This window comes from Centroberyx gerrardi, chromosome 21, assembly GCF_048128805.1.
Source record: "Centroberyx gerrardi isolate f3 chromosome 21, fCenGer3.hap1.cur.20231027, whole genome shotgun sequence".
NCBI lineage: Eukaryota > Metazoa > Chordata > Actinopteri > Beryciformes > Berycidae > Centroberyx > Centroberyx gerrardi.
Genome location: NC_136017.1, coordinates 8,935,307 through 8,955,933, shown reverse-complemented (window position 1 = coordinate 8,955,933; position 20,627 = coordinate 8,935,307). Strand labels below are relative to the sequence as shown.

General features: G+C 42.3%; 2 protein-coding genes across 2 annotated transcripts in view; both read left to right on the top strand.

Annotated features, from left to right (window-relative positions):
• Window positions 1-5,096: 5,096 nt before the first annotated feature.
• On the top strand, window positions 5,097-10,657 carry ccdc28a (coiled-coil domain containing 28A). The gene is made up of 6 exons (XM_071917756.2): window positions 5,097-5,266; window positions 5,514-5,710; window positions 5,947-6,128; window positions 6,519-6,673; window positions 8,081-8,103; window positions 8,916-10,657. The coding sequence occupies exons 2-6, from the start codon at window positions 5,547-5,549 to the stop codon at window positions 8,968-8,970; spliced, it is 579 nt and encodes a 192-aa protein (XP_071773857.1). The 5' UTR covers window positions 5,097-5,266; window positions 5,514-5,546; the 3' UTR covers window positions 8,971-10,657.
• Window positions 10,658-11,475: 818 nt separating this feature from the next.
• ect2l (epithelial cell transforming 2 like) overlaps window positions 11,476-20,627 on the top strand; it is a 12,352-nt gene continuing 3,200 nt past the window's right edge. The window contains exons 1-14 of the mRNA XM_071917727.2: window positions 11,476-11,637; window positions 13,597-13,709; window positions 14,401-14,563; window positions 14,712-14,967; window positions 15,517-15,751; window positions 16,641-16,728; window positions 16,933-17,098; window positions 17,920-18,048; window positions 18,231-18,323; window positions 18,496-18,714; window positions 18,945-19,048; window positions 19,226-19,399; window positions 19,600-19,686; window positions 20,373-20,482. Coding sequence (XP_071773828.2) covers window positions 11,476-11,637; window positions 13,597-13,709; window positions 14,401-14,563; window positions 14,712-14,967; window positions 15,517-15,751; window positions 16,641-16,728; window positions 16,933-17,098; window positions 17,920-18,048; window positions 18,231-18,323; window positions 18,496-18,714; window positions 18,945-19,048; window positions 19,226-19,399; window positions 19,600-19,686; window positions 20,373-20,482 — 2,099 coding nt within the window. The remainder of the gene's footprint in view (window positions 11,638-13,596; window positions 13,710-14,400; window positions 14,564-14,711; window positions 14,968-15,516; window positions 15,752-16,640; window positions 16,729-16,932; window positions 17,099-17,919; window positions 18,049-18,230; window positions 18,324-18,495; window positions 18,715-18,944; window positions 19,049-19,225; window positions 19,400-19,599; window positions 19,687-20,372; window positions 20,483-20,627) is intronic.

The following is a 20,627-nucleotide window of genomic DNA, read 5'->3' as shown; positions in this document are numbered from 1 at the left end:
CATCCTGGTATTTGTCCGACATCTGATACCATATCGTTATCGATAAATCCCCAACAGGAGGGAAGGCAGAGAGTGAAGCTAGCCAGCCTCACAGGATTACCAATTCAAATTTAAATCCCAATTCATTTTCCGTTTTCAAAACTTTACCACGGGGGCAGTTTCCCTCGCCTTCTCACATTTACCGTCCATTATGTGTGTGTTTGATTGGTAGGTGCGTGTGTGTGTTTGTCTGCACACGTTTATGTATGTTAGTGTGAGTTTGTGTGTGTTAGCTCTCGCCTGTGTATGCGTTTGTTTGCTTATGCGTGTGCACCCGCGTGTGTGTGTTTGTGACTGCGGGTGTAGTTTATGATGTGTGCTTTTTTTCTCTTCCTGGTCCAGGAGTCCCCGTCAGGACCCCTAGGCGTCCCTGTGCCTGCCTGCCAAAAACGTCTGCATCTCCTGGACCCCCTCGAGGCAGGGGACAGCCAAATGTCACTTGGACCCTCTACAGAGTGGAGAGAGGCAACGCGGAGAGGAGGACAGGAAGAGGGGAACGGGAGGGGGGGGGGGGGGGGGGAGAAGGGGAAGGAGGAGAGGGAGAGGAGACAGGGAATTGAATGAGAGGGAGAAAAGGGATTTGAAGAGGAGAGATGAGGAGAGGCAGAGGGCCGGAAGGAGTGAGAAACTAAATAAGTTATTATTTAAAGGGGCAATAAGTATGTTTTTATTGCCCCATAGCACAAAATGAGTACAATATCCCTGTGGAGGTTTGATAGGGTTGTTGATCAATACCAATGATTCAACAATTACTTTGCAATATACTGAGATTTCTGGCTTTCAAAACTCACTTCCCAGCATGCACTCTGTCCTGGAGCAAAAACTCCCTTCCCATTGGAATTTCAAGACACTCCCAACCCCCTATTTCAGCTACGAAGGCTAAAAAGCCAGTTCTCAACCCAAAAAAGCAAATGACAAAGCAATATTATTATGACAGTATTTTTCTTTGTGATATATCACCTCTTCACTAGACGTTTCTGTTGGATCTCTGCTCTAATTAGCTGTCTCTATTGTGAAAACAGACGGCGGTGTAGGAGGAGATAAGTTCTATCGATGTTGCAATTCCTGCTGGTCACCAATAGAGACTATATATAGGTGATAGATACTTTAAATGAATTCACACACATCACTTTGCAATTGAGTTAAGGAGGATGAGAGATGTAGAGAAGCTGAGGAACATACAGAGAGGCTAAATGGGAAAAACACAGCAATAGTTTAACATGTTAGGCTGTGTAAATCTGTCATCCACTGGTAAAATGATAAGAATTCACACCTTTGTAATGGTAGTAGGTATAAAGAGAGGCCAGTAGTGATGGACCATAGTTCTGTTGGTTTGTATAGAAGTACATATGGAAAGGGAGTGGAAGTGGAGAGATGAGGATAGACAGGCTGGGAGAAAGAGAAGGGGAGAGGAGGCAGGTGGACAGAAAAAGGCAAGGAACTTCATATGTTGTAAATGATTCCTGACAAATCCAATTACTTCTCAAACCAGTGTAGGAGAGTGAGAGAAAGAGAGGGGGAAGAAGAAGAGGGAAAGGTAGACATCCCTATCCTGTATCTATCCTGCTTTGGCTTCATCTGGGTTTACTGTGTCAGGCGGTGTAGTTTAGCTATGTTAATGTGAGGCATTGCTCTCATGCCATTCCACCCAGAGTAAAGGTGCAGTGCCATGAAAAAGTATTTACCCCCTGCTTGATTTTTCGTCACTCATTCCTCATTCATTCATTTTTTTACTTTGAATTTGGCCAGATCGTTTTGTGGTTTGTAATAACTCATGAGAGAAAAATGTTTGTTCTCATTTGTTGGCATTTGATTCATTTGTGTGATCCAGAAGTTAAAAAAAAAAAAGAAAAAAAAAGAAATCATGCTCTTTCCATCACTACACATGAAATAGAGGGTAGAGGGTGCACTTTATTTCACTATGGAAGTCTGAAGAAAAAAACAGAAAAGTGCACTCGCTGTACTTTCACATGCAGTGATGGAAGGAATTACTTTCTCGTTTCCTCTTTCTCCCCCATCCCTCTCTCTGTCGGCCCTCTCTGTGTGTGTATAAGTGTATGTGTGTGCGGACATGTGTGTGTGTGTGTGTGTGTGTGTGTGTGTGTGTGTGTGTGTGTGTACTCTGTGTTCCTTGTCCTTGCGGTGAGGACAAAGTACAGATGGGAGACAAGGACAAGATGTCTGGCTCCCTCACACATAGAACTTTTATTCATACAGGAGACAGAGAGAGAGATATAAATCTAGTTATTTTAAATAGGAAACACTTGGTTCAAGTGTGCCTGAGCGTGTGTGTGTGTGTGTGTGTGTGTGTGTACGTGAGGGTATACAAGGTAGATGAAGGAATACGGGGGGGGATAAAAACATGTCTTATTCTGGGTCACAGCTGCCGAGATGAAAACACACACACGCACGCACACACACACACGCACACACACACACACACGCCTGTAACCTTTTGCTTAACCCAAATTCCCCACAGACCTGCACACACACCCAGCGTCTACTATACAAGTCCCCCGAGTGTCCCGTCACACTGGGGGATATTACAGTATCGAACATCCATGGAACACGCACATGAAAAAAAACAATAGGACGGCCTTCGCGCTTTTATTCTCCAATTGATACTATATGAACATTTATGCTCTGATTATGGGTCAAGTCCATAGAGAGAGAGAGAGAGAGAGAGAGAGAGAGAGAGAGAGAGCAATGGAGGTTTTAAAAATTACAAACAAACCCTCACTTCAGTCTGAAATGATGAGATAATTCATTGCCTCTGAAAAAAACGCATGCTGGCTCCCGTTGATCAAACAATGAAAATAAAAATTATATGGAGAGTTTTCCAATTACATGCGAGCAAAACATTTTAACTGCAGCGCAAGTCTTCCAAAAATATTTTCGATGCTGTTTTTTTGAAATTGAAATTGCTTTTGGCCCCAGACTGCAGTGTCTTCGGTGGCTAAAGTAAGGCTGTTAAAACGCTGGAATAATGCTACATTAGAATAGTAGGTAACTTAGAATTAGCAGTAAGATGGGTGTGTAATTAAAAGAGTTGCCATTCATTTACAATCCAATGCATAATTCAAGCAGCCATGCAGATGAGAAGAGAATGAACTGGCCGTAACTAGTAGCTAGCTCTCTAAACAGCAGCTACACTGCAATTATGGATGAGAGATAGGTGTGTGTGTGTGTGTGTGTGTGTGGATGTGTGTGTGTGTGTGTGGATGTGTGTGTGTGTGTGTGTGTGTGTGTGTGTGTGTGTGTGTATCCACTGAGTTAATGGCTGTGGGGACGCAACACTCCAAATGTGTTCATCTGTAACATTTTATCCTGGTTCACCTCACTCAGCCACTGTCACGCAGCGAATACGCACGCGCACGCACACACACACACACACACACACACACACAAAGCAGGAAGGAGGAGATGGGAGAGTAGGAAAGAGAGAGCACAACAGAGAGACGAGAGGGGGAGAGAGAGAGGGAGAGACATCTGCCAGCACTGACTCATTGAAACAAGGGAGATTTCCCATTTGGACCAACATGTCCTATTAAAATCTATTGAAATAAATGGAAATCCTACTAAAACACTGAGTTGTACCCAGGCTCAGACTTCTCCTGTTTAACTCTGTTTCTGTGACAAGACCTCTGGTGTGTTTTAATAACCCTGAGTCCCAGGACAACACTGAATTCACTCATTGACAAGGACTGAATGTATGTGACAAACAAACATGAAATTCTCTTTTTGCTCACCTACCTCCACGGGGGGGTCAAAGGTCATGCTCAGCTACAGAGCAGAGTGTCTGGAGCTGGTAGGGATTCAGTGTCTTGCTCATGGACACTTCAGTAGGGAGGATGCTTGACGACACAGGGGTTTGAACCCAGATCCTCCAATGTGTGTGGTAACTGTGTATGTTTGTGTGTGGTTTGTTCGCATTTGTGTGGTTTATACACACTGGAGCAAAATGGATCCAGACCCCTATTTTGAGTTAGATTTTTTGCTTGTTTTCAGCCTGCACATCTCAGCTCCTAGCTGCAAACTGAATTTCCAGTTTAGGCATTTAGCTGATGCTCTTCCTCCACAGCGACTTGTAAGGTGAGCATGTAAATCCTCTAATGCAAGGGACAAACAGTACAATGGTAAGAACTGAAAATGAGAGGAATGTTTCCTTTGGGTGACAGTAAAGGTGAATAAATCAGTGGTTTGCTCTGCTGTTCAAGACTTAACTATAGTGTAGTGTAACCTACAGAGCCCAAAACACTCAGACCTTAATCCACATTCAGTACAAAATATTTGGACCTGCTAATGAAAGTTAAATAGGTTCACTGAAATCCAATTAATGAGCAATTTGAATATAGCCAAGGTTTACAGCAAAAAATGCAGTTAATTAAATTATACAAACTAGTTCTTTTCAGCACGTTTGTCAGCTATTATCACTTCATAAATTAAGCAGAGAGAGAGTTTGTGTGTGTGTGTGTGTGTGTGTGTGTGTGTGTGTGTGTGTGTGTGTGTGTGTGTGTGTGTGTGCGTGTGTGTGTGTGTGAGAGAGAGAGAGAGAGAGAGAGAGAGAGAGAGAGAGAGAGAGAGAGAGAATACTATTGGATGTTCACTTGTCTCCCCCTTGCGTTTCATCTCTGCACCTGCATCTCAGTCACAGTTACATTGGAGAAATGAGAAGAAAGAAAGAAAGAAAGAAAGAAAGAAAGTTGTAATCAATCAAACACACGAAGTATTACACTGAAATCTGTATTCTTCAGTTAGTGTGTGTGTGTGTGTGTGTGTGTGCTGTGTAAAAACAAAACAATATTGGAATGCGGCCGAACAGGCAGCGCAAAATTCAATTCCAATCTGTACACTAGGAGCCTGTGAAGAGCACTCCGCAGGGAAGATGAGAAACTTTCAACAACTTACTGCAATATTTAAGCAGCAGATACAGTGCGCTTGTGCTGTCCCACATGATTTGATCCAAAAACACTGACACTGTATTGACTGAGACGACATATTTTCTCTGTACAGGGTGTAGGCCATGCGGTAGGGGCGGATCCTTACCGATTGGAATTTGGCCGTGGTCAGTGTTTTGTGTTGCGTCCCATCAAAACAGGAAGTTTTCGGAGTTTGCAGGCTAACTAGCTTAACAGGTACCAACATCAAGTTTTATGGTTCAGCGAATCTCTGACTCGAGTTGACAATTTACCCGTGAAACCGACGACAAAGTAACTGGTCTGCAAAAGTGAGTATTTTCAGTGGCTTATGTTGGTCTCGGTATGTAAACGAGCGCTGAATTTTGAAGATTAGTTAGCTGGCTAGCTGACGCTAACAAGCTAACGTTAGCTTGCTCGCCATCCATAGTCACTGCTGTAATTTTAGCGACTGTCACGACATCTTTCTGTTGCGTCGCTGTATTAGTGCGATGGTTTGACATTTAGTCATTAAGCTGTCTGTTATGCTTAGTGCCAGCTGTCGTGTTTATCCTGTAGCTAGCTAACCAGCCAGCACCGTAACATGAGGCTATGGAGGAGCGAAAGCTGAAGAGAAAGAGTCCCAGGCCCTCCACCAACTCAGCGGGACCAACCAGCGGGTCTGGCCGCAAGAACAGCGCTTCCTCCGGGGGACGACACGTCGGCTACAGCCACAACATGGGGACTCACTCCAGTCAGAAGACCAAGAGTAGGAGGTACCACCTTAACTACTAACATCATTTTCCTTGTGTTAACATTGGTCGAAGTCTTATTGGGCTCAGAAATAAGAGGAACATTGGAGAAATAAGTCGTGTTGACGCCTGCACATTTTTCAGCATTAGTGGTTTAGGTTGCTAGCCAGAACTAAGCATTAGCTCCCGTCATCTAGCACTCCTTCCTGACTGACCTGCCTCCCTGTCTCTCTCCTCTCCTTGTTCCTCTTTCTTCCCAGGGGGGTTAGAGATAAATCCCGGTACCAGTTGGGTTTAGGTGGTAAAGCTACCCAGAACCAGGGCCAGGCAGCCCCCATCATCCAGCACTCCTTTCTGACTGATGTATCGGACGTACAGGAGATGGAGAACGGCCTTCTCAGTCTCCTCAATGACTTCCACTCAGGGAAACTACAAGCTTTTGGTAAGTTGCATTTGAAAGGGACACATCACCCGAGGATAAAGCTGAAATATGTACACATTTTCTTATAAATATCCTAAGACCAAAACAATCTTGCACAACTTTTTAGAGCTATAAAGAGTGTTAAGTTTGTGATTTCAAATGGAATATTTTCTGTATCTTGTGGAAAAGCTTGATCAGCCTAGACTGTGTTAAGAAGAAAGAAAGGAAGAAAGCAATGGTGATGGATAAAGAAAGTGAGACAGGAGATCACAGAGGGATTAGAAGGAATGTAGTATTGAAATCCTGAAGAAGGGAACAGCAAGATATTGGCGTCCAAACGTCAGCTAAGACCACCGTCTCTCTCTGGCTGTCTATATGTCTCGTTTTCGCTCTTGTCTCCCTCTGTCTCAGGCAATGAGTGCTCCATTGACCAGATGGAGCATGTGAGGGAGATGCAGGAGAAGCTGGCTCGCTTGCACTTTGACCTCTACGGCGAGGTGGACGAAATGCCCGAGGACCAGAGGAAAACGGCCTGCGACACCAACATGGACAAGCTGCTGCTCAATGTAAGGCTGCAGGAATCTCACCCTCACCCTTTCACAACCAGGAGCCTCATTTATAAAGAAAATGTTCTTTGACTTTATCATTGTTATCATCATATAATCATGTGAGATAATGTTTATAGCACCTATACCTTGACTAATAGAAGCTAGTAATAGCTTTTGATAGATTACAGAATATTGGAGAAAGTAAGTACGACCCATGAGTACACATTTTAAGTTTTAGATCCTTTTATTTTTACAAAGTGTCTCAGTGTCTCCTCTGAATTTGTAGTTGCAGTGGTAGCAGCAGGTAACTTTTGGTTTTGATTCCACTGCCGTCTGCCTTTGTTTTTGCCCTAGTTTTAGTTCCCATGCAGATTGCAACCCTAAAACTATTTTTATTTGATACTTTATCATGACGAAAACACCATTTCTAAACACTGGGGCTACACCTGTTTGTGCTTTTTGAGGGAGGCTGAGCACAATCATGATAGTTTGATCATTTGCCATATTCTCTAGCTGTAGTTCCCCTTCCCCACATCTGTGCACACTGGTGTAACCCGCCACAATTTGGATGAGCTGAATCTGTATGTACCTGTATCCCAAAAACTCTATGTCCTGTGCAATCTCAGTCACTATCAGATTAAAGATTAATTCCCGTGGCATATTGTTGGTTAATGTGTTTGATGTCCTGCTGAAAATGCGTAGCAGCAAAGAATTAGGGATTTTTTGTTTTTTGCACTTATTTTGCGCTGTAATAACAATGCACACTTGTTGTTGAAATGTGTCAGCATTTGCTTTCTAGCAGCCACTTACTCGAGATTAGAGTTTCCACAGAATGCATCCAGGCAGTGTCCCATCTGGGGCACACTGAAAATATAGATAGTTGCAGACTGAGGTGGATGTATCCCATTATGTTTTTTTCCACAGCAGAAATGTAACATGCCGTATTAGTACTTTTTTATACGCTGTTAGCATTCTGGTAAAGTACCCAAACATTTGGTGTTGGTCCACTGTCACTAAGTGCCGGCAGATATGTCATGATTATGTTCCTCTCTGGGCAGGCAGGACTACAAATGTTCAGTATTTCTACAGAAAACCAAAGCATGTTGATGCTGTGTCCTGCTGCTGAAATGCTGCTGATACAGAAAGTTAAGCTTATTGTGCCATTGGACTTATTTTAAGACCCTCTGGATAATGCTTTCCATTGATGCAGTGTAACCGCTCAACATCCCAGTAAAGATTTAGCTGTTTATTCCTCTCATAAGCGTTTAACTCTTTAAGGGTTTAGTTGGCATGTAAACCCTTAGCTTCTCCTTGCATGTGGAGCGGGATAAAGTCCAAATACGAGATTATTTACATCGACCTGAGAGTTGTGTTGAAACTTCAAACATGTATAATAAGTTAAAAATGTTCTCTTTCTCTTCACAGCTTGAGGAGCTGAGTTCTTCAATGTATCCTTTTGACATTCACCAGTCTTCAGGCATCATAGCATGTGTGTGTGTGTGTGTGTGCACTCCATAGGATAATTAAGTATATGTGGTTCTTTTGATAGCTGCTAATTAAGGAGTAGTTCTCCAGTAATAAATTATCATTGGAAACTTTGATGTTCTGGGCAATCTGTACAAATGCACCAGAATTTTGCATTTTGAAGTTTTAAAAATAAATCTCCCCCTTATGGAGCATTCACCCAGCGCCCCCTACTGGCCTCCTCACATTAGTTGCTGCCACATTACACATCTGCAGCAGTAATGTCCTGAAAATAAAGGAATAGGAGACCTGATAAAATAACCTCAGAATTGTTGGCCACAAAGAGAGATCCTCAGTACGCAACACTGCTTATTTACTTTAGTGGAAACTTTTCATCTTTTTCGCACATACACCTACATAGGAAGAGTCACCTAACATTAGCTGCCCTGAGTGTCTACTGTCACCACTGGGATTTATGTTTTTTTACTACCTCTCAATATCAGTAATTGCAAGCAGGCAAAATTACTTCTTGAAGCATAATTTTTTTCTATTTCTTGGTTCTACTTTGCTGTGATTTTTTTAGGCTTTTACAGTGAAAGTGAGAGGTGTTGACTACATGTTCCTAGAGCATCCAGTATTAGTGTTGTATTCATTAACTCCAATAGAGGTATGTGAACCGACATTATAGTTATATATTACTTATTACATATATTACTCGTGGTTAATCTTGCTAACTAGGTAATACAACTTGTTAAAAGATCTGAACCAGTGTTTCTCCTTGACCCTGCTTCTCCAGTCAGAAACTGAACTTAACGGACACCCAAGAGATTCCTAGGACTGCCAGCATGTGACTTCACTTCACTTCACTTCACTTCTCTTCTCTTCTCTTCTCTTCTCTTCTCTTCTCTTCGAGTATTTGTTTTGCCCTACCTGGAGGGGCAGGATGGTGGAGTTGGAGCTTGTAGGAACTGTTCCTCTAAAGTGTTTTTTAAATGGCAGCAAAGCTGTACACCAGCGTTCCCCGGCTGTACGAGGGGAATGGATGTATTGTCAGATGTCCTATCAGGGATGCACTGATAGCCTCGTTTTCACTGCTGATGGCAATACCCAGCTCTAAGCGTAATGGATGATGAGTACCAATCTGATCCATTACTTTTACTGAACAAAACAGACTTCAATAATTAGCTTGGGGTCATTAGGAAAAAATGATTGACATATAATCCAGTTTTCCTCGTTAGAGAGATCTAGCATCCTTCCATCTAAAAAGCAAATAAATTGTCTTTTCTCTTGCTGTCAGACTATTGGATACGTTCTGAGATGCAGATACTTCAGCCTGATATTTTCCCAGTATCTCATACTAGTATTAACATTGGTGCATCCCCGTCATTTGGTCACTTTAAAGTAAAGTTGCAGTCAGCTCACTCCAATTTCACTGAGTTAAGAAAAGTTTGAATTTGCAGTATAACGCTCAACAGATGAATTTTGACATAAAATACTTCTCGTATTCAGTTTAATGAGAGCTGATTGATAGGGAACCCTCTCAGCTCGGCTCTTTGACGGTTTCAGTGTTCTTTGTGAATTGGCTAAGTTGAAAGTGAATCGACTGCAAACTTGCCCCTTTTAGATTTTTCAGAGATGTAAACACACTCTGTTGCACTTTGTCTCATCTGTTGTCACAGGTCATAGGTCACTCAGGTCTATAGCAAGGTCACTATCCACACAAACTGAAGCAGCAGAGCCAGGCGTATCAAAATATGGATAGCAGGCCTATTGAGTAACAGTATGAAGAATATTCAAGATTCAAAAGATGTGTAAATGTCATGGAAATTAGTTCATAATTGTTTTTCACCAGTAGAGTGTTAAACATTGAGCTTAGGTCTGGTTAACTATGAAAGAGTAAAAACTTAAATAATATTTCCTGATTTACATTAGTTACAAGTGATAGAACAAGACCTTGGGCATTCAGATCAGCCAAACAATAACATTTGAACGCACAGTAGATTCTGATCAATATTGGCTATAGAAATTGTGTTGTATTTTGTGGAAAAAATGAGCAGGAACCCCAATTTGTGATTCTGTAATTCCTTGCTACGTGTGAGCGGCCTGATCGTGATTTCACCTCCAACACTTCAGTCTAGTGTTGAATGTATTTGCACATATCCATGCAACTTGCAAAACACACTGCACATATCACAAGTGTGTTCGTCTGACCATGGAAAAGACTGAATCATCCAAATGTTGCCATTACAACCATGCCTTATATTTAATTTCATCCTTTTTGCCTTATTGGTTTAAATCTTTTATGTGACTTACATAGTGTATGTTTATTTTAAGTTTGGATGCTGAAAATGCAGGTGGAAGGCAATAATCGTGTTTGACGCTGCTTTGATTCTAAATCAGATTTTATTTTGTCACTCCTAATTTTAGCCTGTGTTGGTGGGAAAATGTGATTACATGGTATTTTGCTGTTGTAACTAAGCTGTTTGGTGGATTTTATTTTTATTGACTTAAAAACAGCATAATAAAAGTGTTCTTGTCTGAATCTATTGGCTGCAGTTTTCAATATCTTCCTGTCTGTGTGTTGACACATTCTTGTGAACACAACTCAACAACAATACACCACAGATTCCCCCTATAGACTAAATGATCTGATTAGATTTGGAGCACCTGGCTGTATAAATTTGCATAGTAATGAGGGGAAAAAAAATTCTTGAAACTACTAGAACTCCTTAATGCTTTAAGATACGGAGTTCATATTAATACCACCCTTGTACAAATAAGTATGAAGAATGTTTTCTTGTTAATGCATTAATTAGCTTAATTAAAGACCTCATTAACATAACTGGTTGTGTTTAATATATCATGGTGGTTCATTAGGAAGCAGCAAGTGACTCCTGTTGACAGAATTTGTCAGTCCAGCTGATATTAATATTTTAGAGATAAATTCATAGTCATAATAGTGAGTATCAAGCTGATCTAAATTATATAAAGGTTCTTTTAAGCATAAGTAATAGATTTTTTGAAAATATGGTTAGATATGATTTTCGTTTATATTGGTAAATGTTCGCCTCATGATCCCCGACTGGAGGTCATAGTCTACCTTTTTATTTACCTCTAATCATCTGGAGGCGGGATACTGTGTGAAGGAATGTGCGCTTCGGTTTGTTGATGCGTCTCTAGGGTTACTGGGAGCAGAGAGCGGACAGCAGCAAAAGGACAGTGGTTATATAGCGTTCGTTAGAAACTACTGGATCAGGTGTGTGCAGTAGAGCGCCAAGCTGACAGGTAATGGGAGTTCATTATCCCACATAGAGCTTTGAGCGTTTCCCTAAAACTAGGTTATCCTGTGTGAATCCATGGAGACGAGCCTGAAGGCGGCGGCCAGGTCAACCCCGCACTCCGTGAAGCGGTGGCAGCTCAACGGGACGGACTACGACCCGCAGCCAGGCCGCAGTGTGAGGGCCGAGACCCGCTTCAGCGCCTGGACGCCGCTGGTCAACAAGCAGTCCAACCAGCAGGTCAGACAAACAGCAGGGACAGCAGCAGCATCCATCCCGAAGGCTGCTGAAGGCAGTTTTCTTGATTTTTATTAGTGGCCACCAGATGGCAGGAGCGGTCAATTTATTATTATTGTCAAGAAATGTAGGCTATTATACACACAAGCAAGATATACACTACCAGTCAAAAGTTTGGACACATCACATTTTTCTTTATTTTTACTATTTTCCACATTTGAGAACAATAGTAAAGACATCAAAACTATGAAATAACACGAATAGAATCATGCAGTGATAAAAACAAGTGTTAAACAAATCAAAAATATCTTCTATTTTAGATTCTTTAAAGTAGCCGCCCTTTGCCTTGATGGAAAGGCAAAGGCTTTGGAAAGAAATTCATACATAGGATCAACTTCACTATTTATATTTGTTTAAGAAACTAATTTCAAGCATTTAAGCAGAAGCCTTTAGATCAAAATGGCTTTAAGAGAATGAAAAACATAATACAATTCAATCAGGTGTGTCCAAACTTTTGACTGGTAGTGTATAAATGCATAAGAATGATATAATCACCAGAGAAACCTGCAAGCAAAAATAAATACAGTGAATTGCCAAAAAACAACAACACACTATATATTCCATTAAGGCTGTGAGAATAGATCCACATGTAATCCACAGATGAAATGTAAGTGCTGAGGCTGTCATATATTTGCAGTCATCCAGATGACTTCACATTTTGCAATGCTTGTGTGTAGTGATGAAACTCAACAGAAAAGGTTGCAAAGGTTGGAAACTCATTTCCCCACTTACATTACGAATGTAGAACTTGAGTATATGAGTATAATAAAATGAACAAAAAAGATGATATTACAGTCCTTTGAACTAGCACAGTAGAAATTAATGTCAATTGAAAGATAAGGTAAATCCATTATTCTATAACTCAACCAACCATGCATGTCTCAAATTTCTTTCTCTGCAAAGTAAGTATCTCAATGGTGCCATAGTGTGAATTTGCATATAATATGTTTTATGCATTTGTGTTAAAATTCTTTGTCACATTATACCGTAAGCCCCCTCCCTCCCCATCACTGATTCCCCACTGTCTAGATAATGTAGATGAACTGAATAGCCAATATGAATTAGACTTTAATTTGACCTTTTAAATTATTGATGGGACTGTGATTGTCAGGATATTATGTACAGATTGGGGGTTGATTATAAATTTTACCACAAACCAGACCTCCTTTAAAGCATAATACATCACACATTTCATATTTGTTATTTACGTGGGTAGAAAAACAATTAGACAGGCCACCTAATACACTAAGGGTTTACCCTGTTCTTATTGTATGCCTTCTTGAGGAGTAATTTACATAAACTCTGCCTTCAATAAGTATTTCGTTCCAAATTGAGATATCCATTTGGGGAAAAGTGACACATCCTCGTACAGCACCAAATTAATGAGTCAATGAGCATGAGCATAATAGTCAAGCCGAAAACGAGGCTGTTTTTCTTAGTTCCTGAAAATTTTGCTTTTGGCGATACGAGGTTTTCACCAGACAGCGATGATATGTATTTCCTGAATGAAGTGTAATCTTATAAAAAAAAATGAAAAGGTTCCACCAGAGTGAAATATAGCCTCCAGTTTCCAGAAAAATCCACAAGGAACATGGGAATGGCAGCACTCCAAAAACACTAGTCGAAAAATAAGACCTGACCCCAATTATTCCAGAATTTTATTGACGACCACATCAATAAAACTTTTCGGCCTATTAGCCTTCATCTGACCATCCGTCTTATGTTTTTTTAATAAGTCTGTTGGAAGGCTGCCATTCCCATGGTCTTCATCAGTGTTTTGGAAGCCAGTGTGTAGTTTTTGGCAGAGCAGCCAGACGAGTTATGCAAGGAGGAGAAGCACCTTCCATACGTTCTTCACTGATTGTCTCCAGTGTGTCGGTGTCCTGTCCCGTTCACTCTCAGTTATTTGAGGAGCGGATCAGCTTGCTGCTCCACTGGTTTGACCTGTGGAGCGACAGACAGAGGAAACACCTGCTCCACGCTCTGCTCACACGCTGCACCAAGTCACAGCTCAAGTACGGCCTTTTCTCTTCCTTTTTTAACTCTTTTCTCTCCCTTTTCCTTTGTTTTTTTTTATTAGTATTCATGTTAGGGATGGGACGATATATCAAAATTCTATATATTGCGATACAAAAATGTGACAATACGTATCGTGGGGCAGAAAAATAAATAAATTGCGATATTAGCTCACTTTTATTCTGCTGTAGTAATCACAAATGAGACGGCTTGCCCATCACAATTTCATGAAAATTATAGTATTTGCACTTTTTAGTGACATTTTTACATAATTCTGCACAGTCAGACTTCAGGTTCAACTGCTGTTGAACCTGTATTTATTAAATCATATTGTGGTCGCATCAAATCGTGAACCCCATATTGCGTATCGTATCGTGAGATACACATATCATCTCATCCCTAATATATTGCTATAATCTGATATTATATGTAATATTTATTTGTTTGTGATACTCCAAGAGGGAGACATTTGTGTTTCCGTTTGTCCAGTGAGCCACCAAGAATCTCCTCATAGAGCTTTTGTATGGTCCTGGGATCATATGCACCGAATTCCACATCTTATTTTGGGGCCACAGAACTTCTTGGCAGCACCCTTTCCTCCTCAGAACCTGAAAACAAACTTACTGAATGCGTTTTTTTTACAGACAGACAATCAGGTTTTAAATTGAAAACCTCCGACCCTCTGAGCAGGTACTGCAGGGACTGGCTGATCGAGACGGTTCCCGTGACTCGAGTGGACTTCACGGCGGTGCTGCCGCGGTTTCTGTCGCTGTACGTGATGTCGTTCCTGACCCCCCGCGACCTCTGCTCCGCCGCCCAGGTCAGCTGGCACTGGAGGGTCCTGGCCGAGCAGGTGAGGGGCCCAGAAAAGATTCAAAATCATTTTTTAGATGTTTGAATTTAGCTTGAGGAGTGTTGATCTCTCTCTCTCTCTCTCTCTCTCTCTCTCTCTCTCTCTCTCTCTCTCTCTCTCTCTACCTCCTTCCCCTCCCTCTCTCCAGGACTGTCTATGGGCAGGCCGGTGTGTCAAAAGGGGCTGGTTCCTGCCTTACTGTCCAGGAGAGAAGGATTACGGAGCCTGGAAGAACCACTATGTCTCCTGCGTCTCCACCCTGGACTGGCTCACGCCCCGAGAGGCCGCCGAGCGGTACGGGACGCTCAACCGGCAGACCGCGGGAACGACGGAGGAGGAGGAGGAGAGAGAGAAGGAGAGGAGGATCAGGCAGATGATCAGAGAGAGGCTGCAGGAGGAGAAGAGTGAGTAGGGGAGAGAGAAAGAGAGAGAGAGAGGGGAAAGCAGAGGAGGATCAGACAGAAACTCCAGGAAAAAGGAGAGTAAGTGTGAGAGAGAGGAGAGAAATACAGTCAAACAAAAAAACTGAATGAAAGATGGTGACTCAAACAGAATAGTAGTAAGAAATGTCACCTGTGGGGTGTCAAATTGGTTTAGCAAGCCAAGGTGAACACCATGTACTTGTGATGTTGGTGTGGGTGTGAATCTACTTTATGAACTGTCATCTCCTTGCGCTCTCTCTTATTTTTTCCTGTTAGTCCCCACTATATAGTATCAAATGAAGCAGAAATAGTAGGAAAAATGATCTTTAAAAATAGGCTTTAGGAGTGCAATGTTGAATATTTTGTGTACTTGGGATGTCATGGGTTTTGGTCTGTTTTATAACCAATGTCTTTGTCCCTCTATCTTTTACTCTCCACTGTCTCCTGTCCAATAAAGCAGAAATGTTCATGAATAATCTCTTGTACATAGACATGTAGCCCATCCGGTATTCACCTGTGTTGTATTTGCAGGTCTCTCTCTGAGAACCAGGAGAGCCTGGGGCAGCAACACCCAGCCAGGGGGAACCAGGAGTGGCTACACCCAGAGAGAGAGGCCCGGTCCTGGGGTAACATTCAGCTCTTGGCCCTCCCTCTCCTGGCCTCCCAGCCTGGGTGGATCTCCCAGCCTCTGTCTTAGCCTGGACAAGGGACAGTCCATGAGTGCAGCTCTGAGCATGGAGAGAAACCAGGTCTCCAATCCAACCAGGTCATTGTCTACACAGTTAGGGAGAACATGTTGTTGACATATTATATATTGCATCCTAAGCATATTACTTGTGTATTATAAGTATATATGTACTATTCTTACATTGTAATCAGTTACCTGCGTTTTTAGATGGTAGAATCTTTAGATTGATAGATTATCTGTACAGTTGCCACAGAAAGTATTTAACCCAAAGAAGTTTGCACACTCTTCATGTTGATGCTATCATGTGAAAACCTCATGACTCCAATTATGGTGATTTTCATGTTTTAACTTCAAATTAAGTTAAACTTGAGGTTTTCTCAAGCCTTGAGCCTATGAAACCATTTCAAATCCCATTGGATAAACTCAAAAATGCTTAGTGGTCAAGTTGAAAACAAAGCTTGTTCTTTTAGATCCTACAAAGTTTTACATTTTTGAGACAGTGCCGATATTATAGTGTATTATATTAAATTGTGATTATAATGATTATAATGTACTATAATGTACCGACATTGGACATTTAACCATAACCATCTGTTAGGAGCGATTGCTCATTTTTAAACCTTCATGATAGTTTAAAATGAACATATACACATTTTCAACACTGGTGTTAACTCCTTGATTGGACGTCTGCAGCATCACATAAATTACATAGTGGTGATTTTTCGTTTTATCTGCATGGCTTCATAAAATTATCAAATACACTAAGCAATGATTTAAACTTTTCAGTGATACCTAATATTTGGAGTACTTATATTTGCCATGATATTCTCTGGGATGGTGTAAGCTTCATAAAGCTATCTCATATACTAAACTAATGATTTAAATGTTTTTGTGTTGAATCCACATGTCCCTCCTCCAGTGAAAGGGTGAGCAAGGTCAGCGGAGCGCTCTCCTCCTTCACCTACAGACCTCCACCCCTACACACAGCCTCTCCCATCCGTCGCTCCAGTCCTGTCCTCTTACTGCTGGTCTCCAATAGAATTCCTGCCTATGAGGTGAGAGAAAAACGAAGGAAGAGGCGGTCAGTCAGTCAGTCAAATCCTCCATCTTTTTTGCATGGGCTAGAAGAGAGTAGAGAGGGAGAAGGTACTGTGAAAGTTGAATTAAAGGAGGAAGAGGTGGAGAGGGGACACAAATATATAATTATGTATATTCTCTCTCTCTCTCTTTCTCTCTCTCTCTCTCCATGCTCTATCTAGTTGGTGCTGAGTGGTGTGAAGGCAGGAGTGGCGGTGGTTCTGTATGACCACAGAGGGACTCTCCCGGCTCTGTTGGCCCAGGTGGAGAGGGCTCTTTCTAGGCAGACAGCTCAGCGGCTGGGCCTGCTAGCTCCCGGAGGAACGGAGGAGATCCGTCTGCTTCACAGTGAGAATTACTAGTCCCTGATAAATTGTCCAAAATGTATCCATCTGTCCGCTCAGAATGTCCTAGGTGCCATTATACGCCGGTCTCTCTAGGACATATGTTCGGGTCCTGCCAATCTCTAAGCAGCTTCTGGTCCTCAATCTTTGAATGTTTCTCATCTCTATGCAATACAACACTGAATCCTAACCCCCTTACTGCCATTTTTGGGATAGTCCAGTCAGAGGGGGGCTTCCTTGGTCACCAAAGAAATGCAATTGCATTTGCCTCTCTGCTGGCCCGTCGACTTATTTTGTTTAATTGGAAGGCAAAAAAGCCGCCATCCTTTATGCAGTGGATTCAGGAGGTGATGTCAATGTTGAAATTAGAGAAGGTCAGATATACTGTACGTGGATCATGCCAAAAGTTTGATGAAACCTGGTCTCCTTTTATTAGTTATTTTGAAACTCTATCCTTTGACTGAACAATCTGTAGCTGTCATATATGTAAACTGGTTAATTTACGTACCAAAGATGTAAAGGACAAGGCTGTTTTTTTTTTTTTTGTTTTTTGTTTTTTTTGTCTTCTCCTTGGTTGTTTGTGTGACCCTGAATGGGAGGATGTGGGTGGGGGTGGGTGTTTATGTTAGAGTGGGGTGGGGGTGATAAGTCAATATGTACATGTAACCATATTCCAACTTGAATATATTTTGTATTGTGAAAATGTAAATAAAGTTGTTAAAAAAAAAAAGAATTACTAGTCCCATGTAGCTCAATACATGGAAACACTGCTAAGGTTAAGAGCCCATTAATCCACTTCCCAACCTTTCACCTTTGACCTTCCAGGTAGCAGCCTATCAGAGAGGACTTTACTGACCCCTGACCTTCGAGAATTCTGGGAAAAACTGTGTGGCTGGGTCGCACTAACTGAGGAAGGAGGAGGGGTGGACATCTTCTCCCCTCTGGCAGCATCTGGTCAGTAGACATGCATGTATGGTGTGACACATACACGCACACACACACACACACACACACACACACACACACACATATATTTCCCTATAATCTGTCTTTTTGTTGCTGTTTCTGCATCTGTCTCTCACAGGCTTTCTGTCTCTTTCTGTCTCACTCTATTCTTGTCTCTCCCTGTTCCACAGCATCAGGAGCGGCTCTGATCCGGACTCTCTCTACTCTGACCGGTCTGGAGGTTCGGGCCCCGATGGGTCTTGCCACCGGAAGTTTCCAGAACAGTGAGTCAACCCTGTAAATGTAACTGAAAACTTTCTGTCCAAAGCCCTAAGCCTAGGAAAAAGCTTGAAGCCTACTAAAGCCCAAAACTACTAAGAATTTCCTACATTTCTATATGGGACTGTCCTGTATCAGACCACCCGTTACCCTCTTTTTACCCCTCTCTTCCCCCAGTCCTGAGTGAGTGGTCCGACGGCAGTGTGTGTGACGGGCTTGCGAACCGGCGTGTGTGTGAGGAGGCGGTGGCCCCGGCACTGCAGTACGTGTGTGAGAGTGTACTGCAGGGCTGGTGCAGACAGGCCCAGTGGCTGGAGGAGGCTCTGGGGGACCTGAGGGGCCTCCTGGGGCCGCAGCTGCAGCGGGTCGGCCTGGAGGCCAGGGGCCGCGCTCTGGGTTGGTGTCTCTCACGCACACACACACACACACACACACTCACACTGATGTGAATTCAGACACACACTGGAACCAATAGCAAATATACCCACCTGAAATTCCAATTCAATTCCAATTCTGTTTCCTGTACGTTTTCCCAAATTCCAATTCCTCAGTTGAATTGGAATTGATGAGTTCATTCATGAATTGACCCCAACCCTGCTTTAAACAATCTCTCCATATTCTTTCAGGTCATTTTCTGTGGGAGAGAATGTGCCTCGAGGATGTTTGTGTGTCTAAAGGTCTGACTGAGGCTCTGACTGAAGGAATCGCCGCTCTCACTAGACAGGAAGAGGTTAGAGAGACGGCAAAGGAGTTTTTTCTAGTGCAAAAGTACCATGCTGTACCTAAACCGGGTCTACTGTGGTTTATGGTCCAGTATCAGCATTTCTGAAAGTAGACAAGGGCCAAAAATATCACACCTAACCACAGAGATATCAAACTTGTTCTCATGTTTCTCTCGCTTCCTCAGACCAGACCTCTGGAGTTCCTCTCCGTCTTCCTGACACGATGGAGCAAGGAGAAGGAGGGAGGAGAGACTGATGGAGAGGAAGAGAGTAGAGAAGGAGGAGGAGGAGGAGAGGCTGTGTTTCTGACACCGAGTAGCTCACAGAGATGCTTCAGTCCCATACCTGAACTACCACAGGTTTGTGTTGTTTGAATGTATTCATCTACGGCAGCTTGATGGAGCATACTTCATCTTGTTCTGTAACAGCCTGCTTCATATTCACACAATTACACATATTCACATTATAGTCTTTTATACTTTTCTCTCTCTCTCTCTTTCTCTCTCTCTCTCTCTCTCTCTCTCTCTCTCTCTCTCTCTCTCTCTCTCTCTCTCCATAGACAGTTTTGGATTGGAGAGGTGCAGTAGCCAGAGAGCTGCACCACAGCGAGGGTCTATATCTGGGCAGACTGGGCGCTGTGCTAAAGGTAAACCTGCACACCTGATAATCGGTAGACTAATTGATTGCTTGCGTGATTGGTTCATTGATAGAAACCCAACTATGTGACAGAAATACAAGTGTCATCAGCTGAGACCCCCATAAACAACCATCTAGTACCAATTCAGTTGCAGCAGCAGGCAGGAAATCCAGCACCATTAGTACATGATTAGCTGCTGACAGGCAATGCTTTGCAAGAGTTGAACTGCAGCCATCTTTTCCTTGTCAAAAAACTGAACAAAAGTGTCCAAATGACTGGTTGCATTTGAATATCAAATTTTTAGTATTTTTCATGCTCTTTTTCTTCTAGTATGACTGCTCACTGTCACACATTTTGAAATGGGTAGAAAGGGGTTTCCCTGTTCAAATCAACACTAGACTTTCCTTGAAAAGTTAGACATGAAGTCTAGTCAGACTTAGACATGAAAAATCTGCCCTCTGCAAATGAATACATGTTAAGTCATGTTTAACTGTCACATACTGTCAGACCTTGTAACTTTGAAAAGTTCAGGCAATCATTGAGAGTTAATGAAATGCATGAAATTACCACAATAGTAGGATGGCAACCAATTCTGCTCTTCATAATAATCATGGCTGGAACACTTTTTATCAGCCGGTCATCTTGCTTGGTTGGAACTAGTATTTTTATCAATATGTGTGTTTCCTCTGTGTCAGGTGTACCATGAGCCTCTTACAGCAGCTCTGAACTCCAACAGAGCTATTCTCAGCTTTGCTCACATCCACATGGTCCTCAGCCCTGTCTCACACATACTGGAGCTCAACAGGTGGGCACACACACACACACACACACACACACACATAAGCACAAAACTCTATTGTCTGAGTGCATCTGTACTGTTTATCTCCCTGTCTGTGTGGACATAATTAAATGATTTGTGTGTGTGTGTGTGTGTGTGTGTGTGTGTGTGT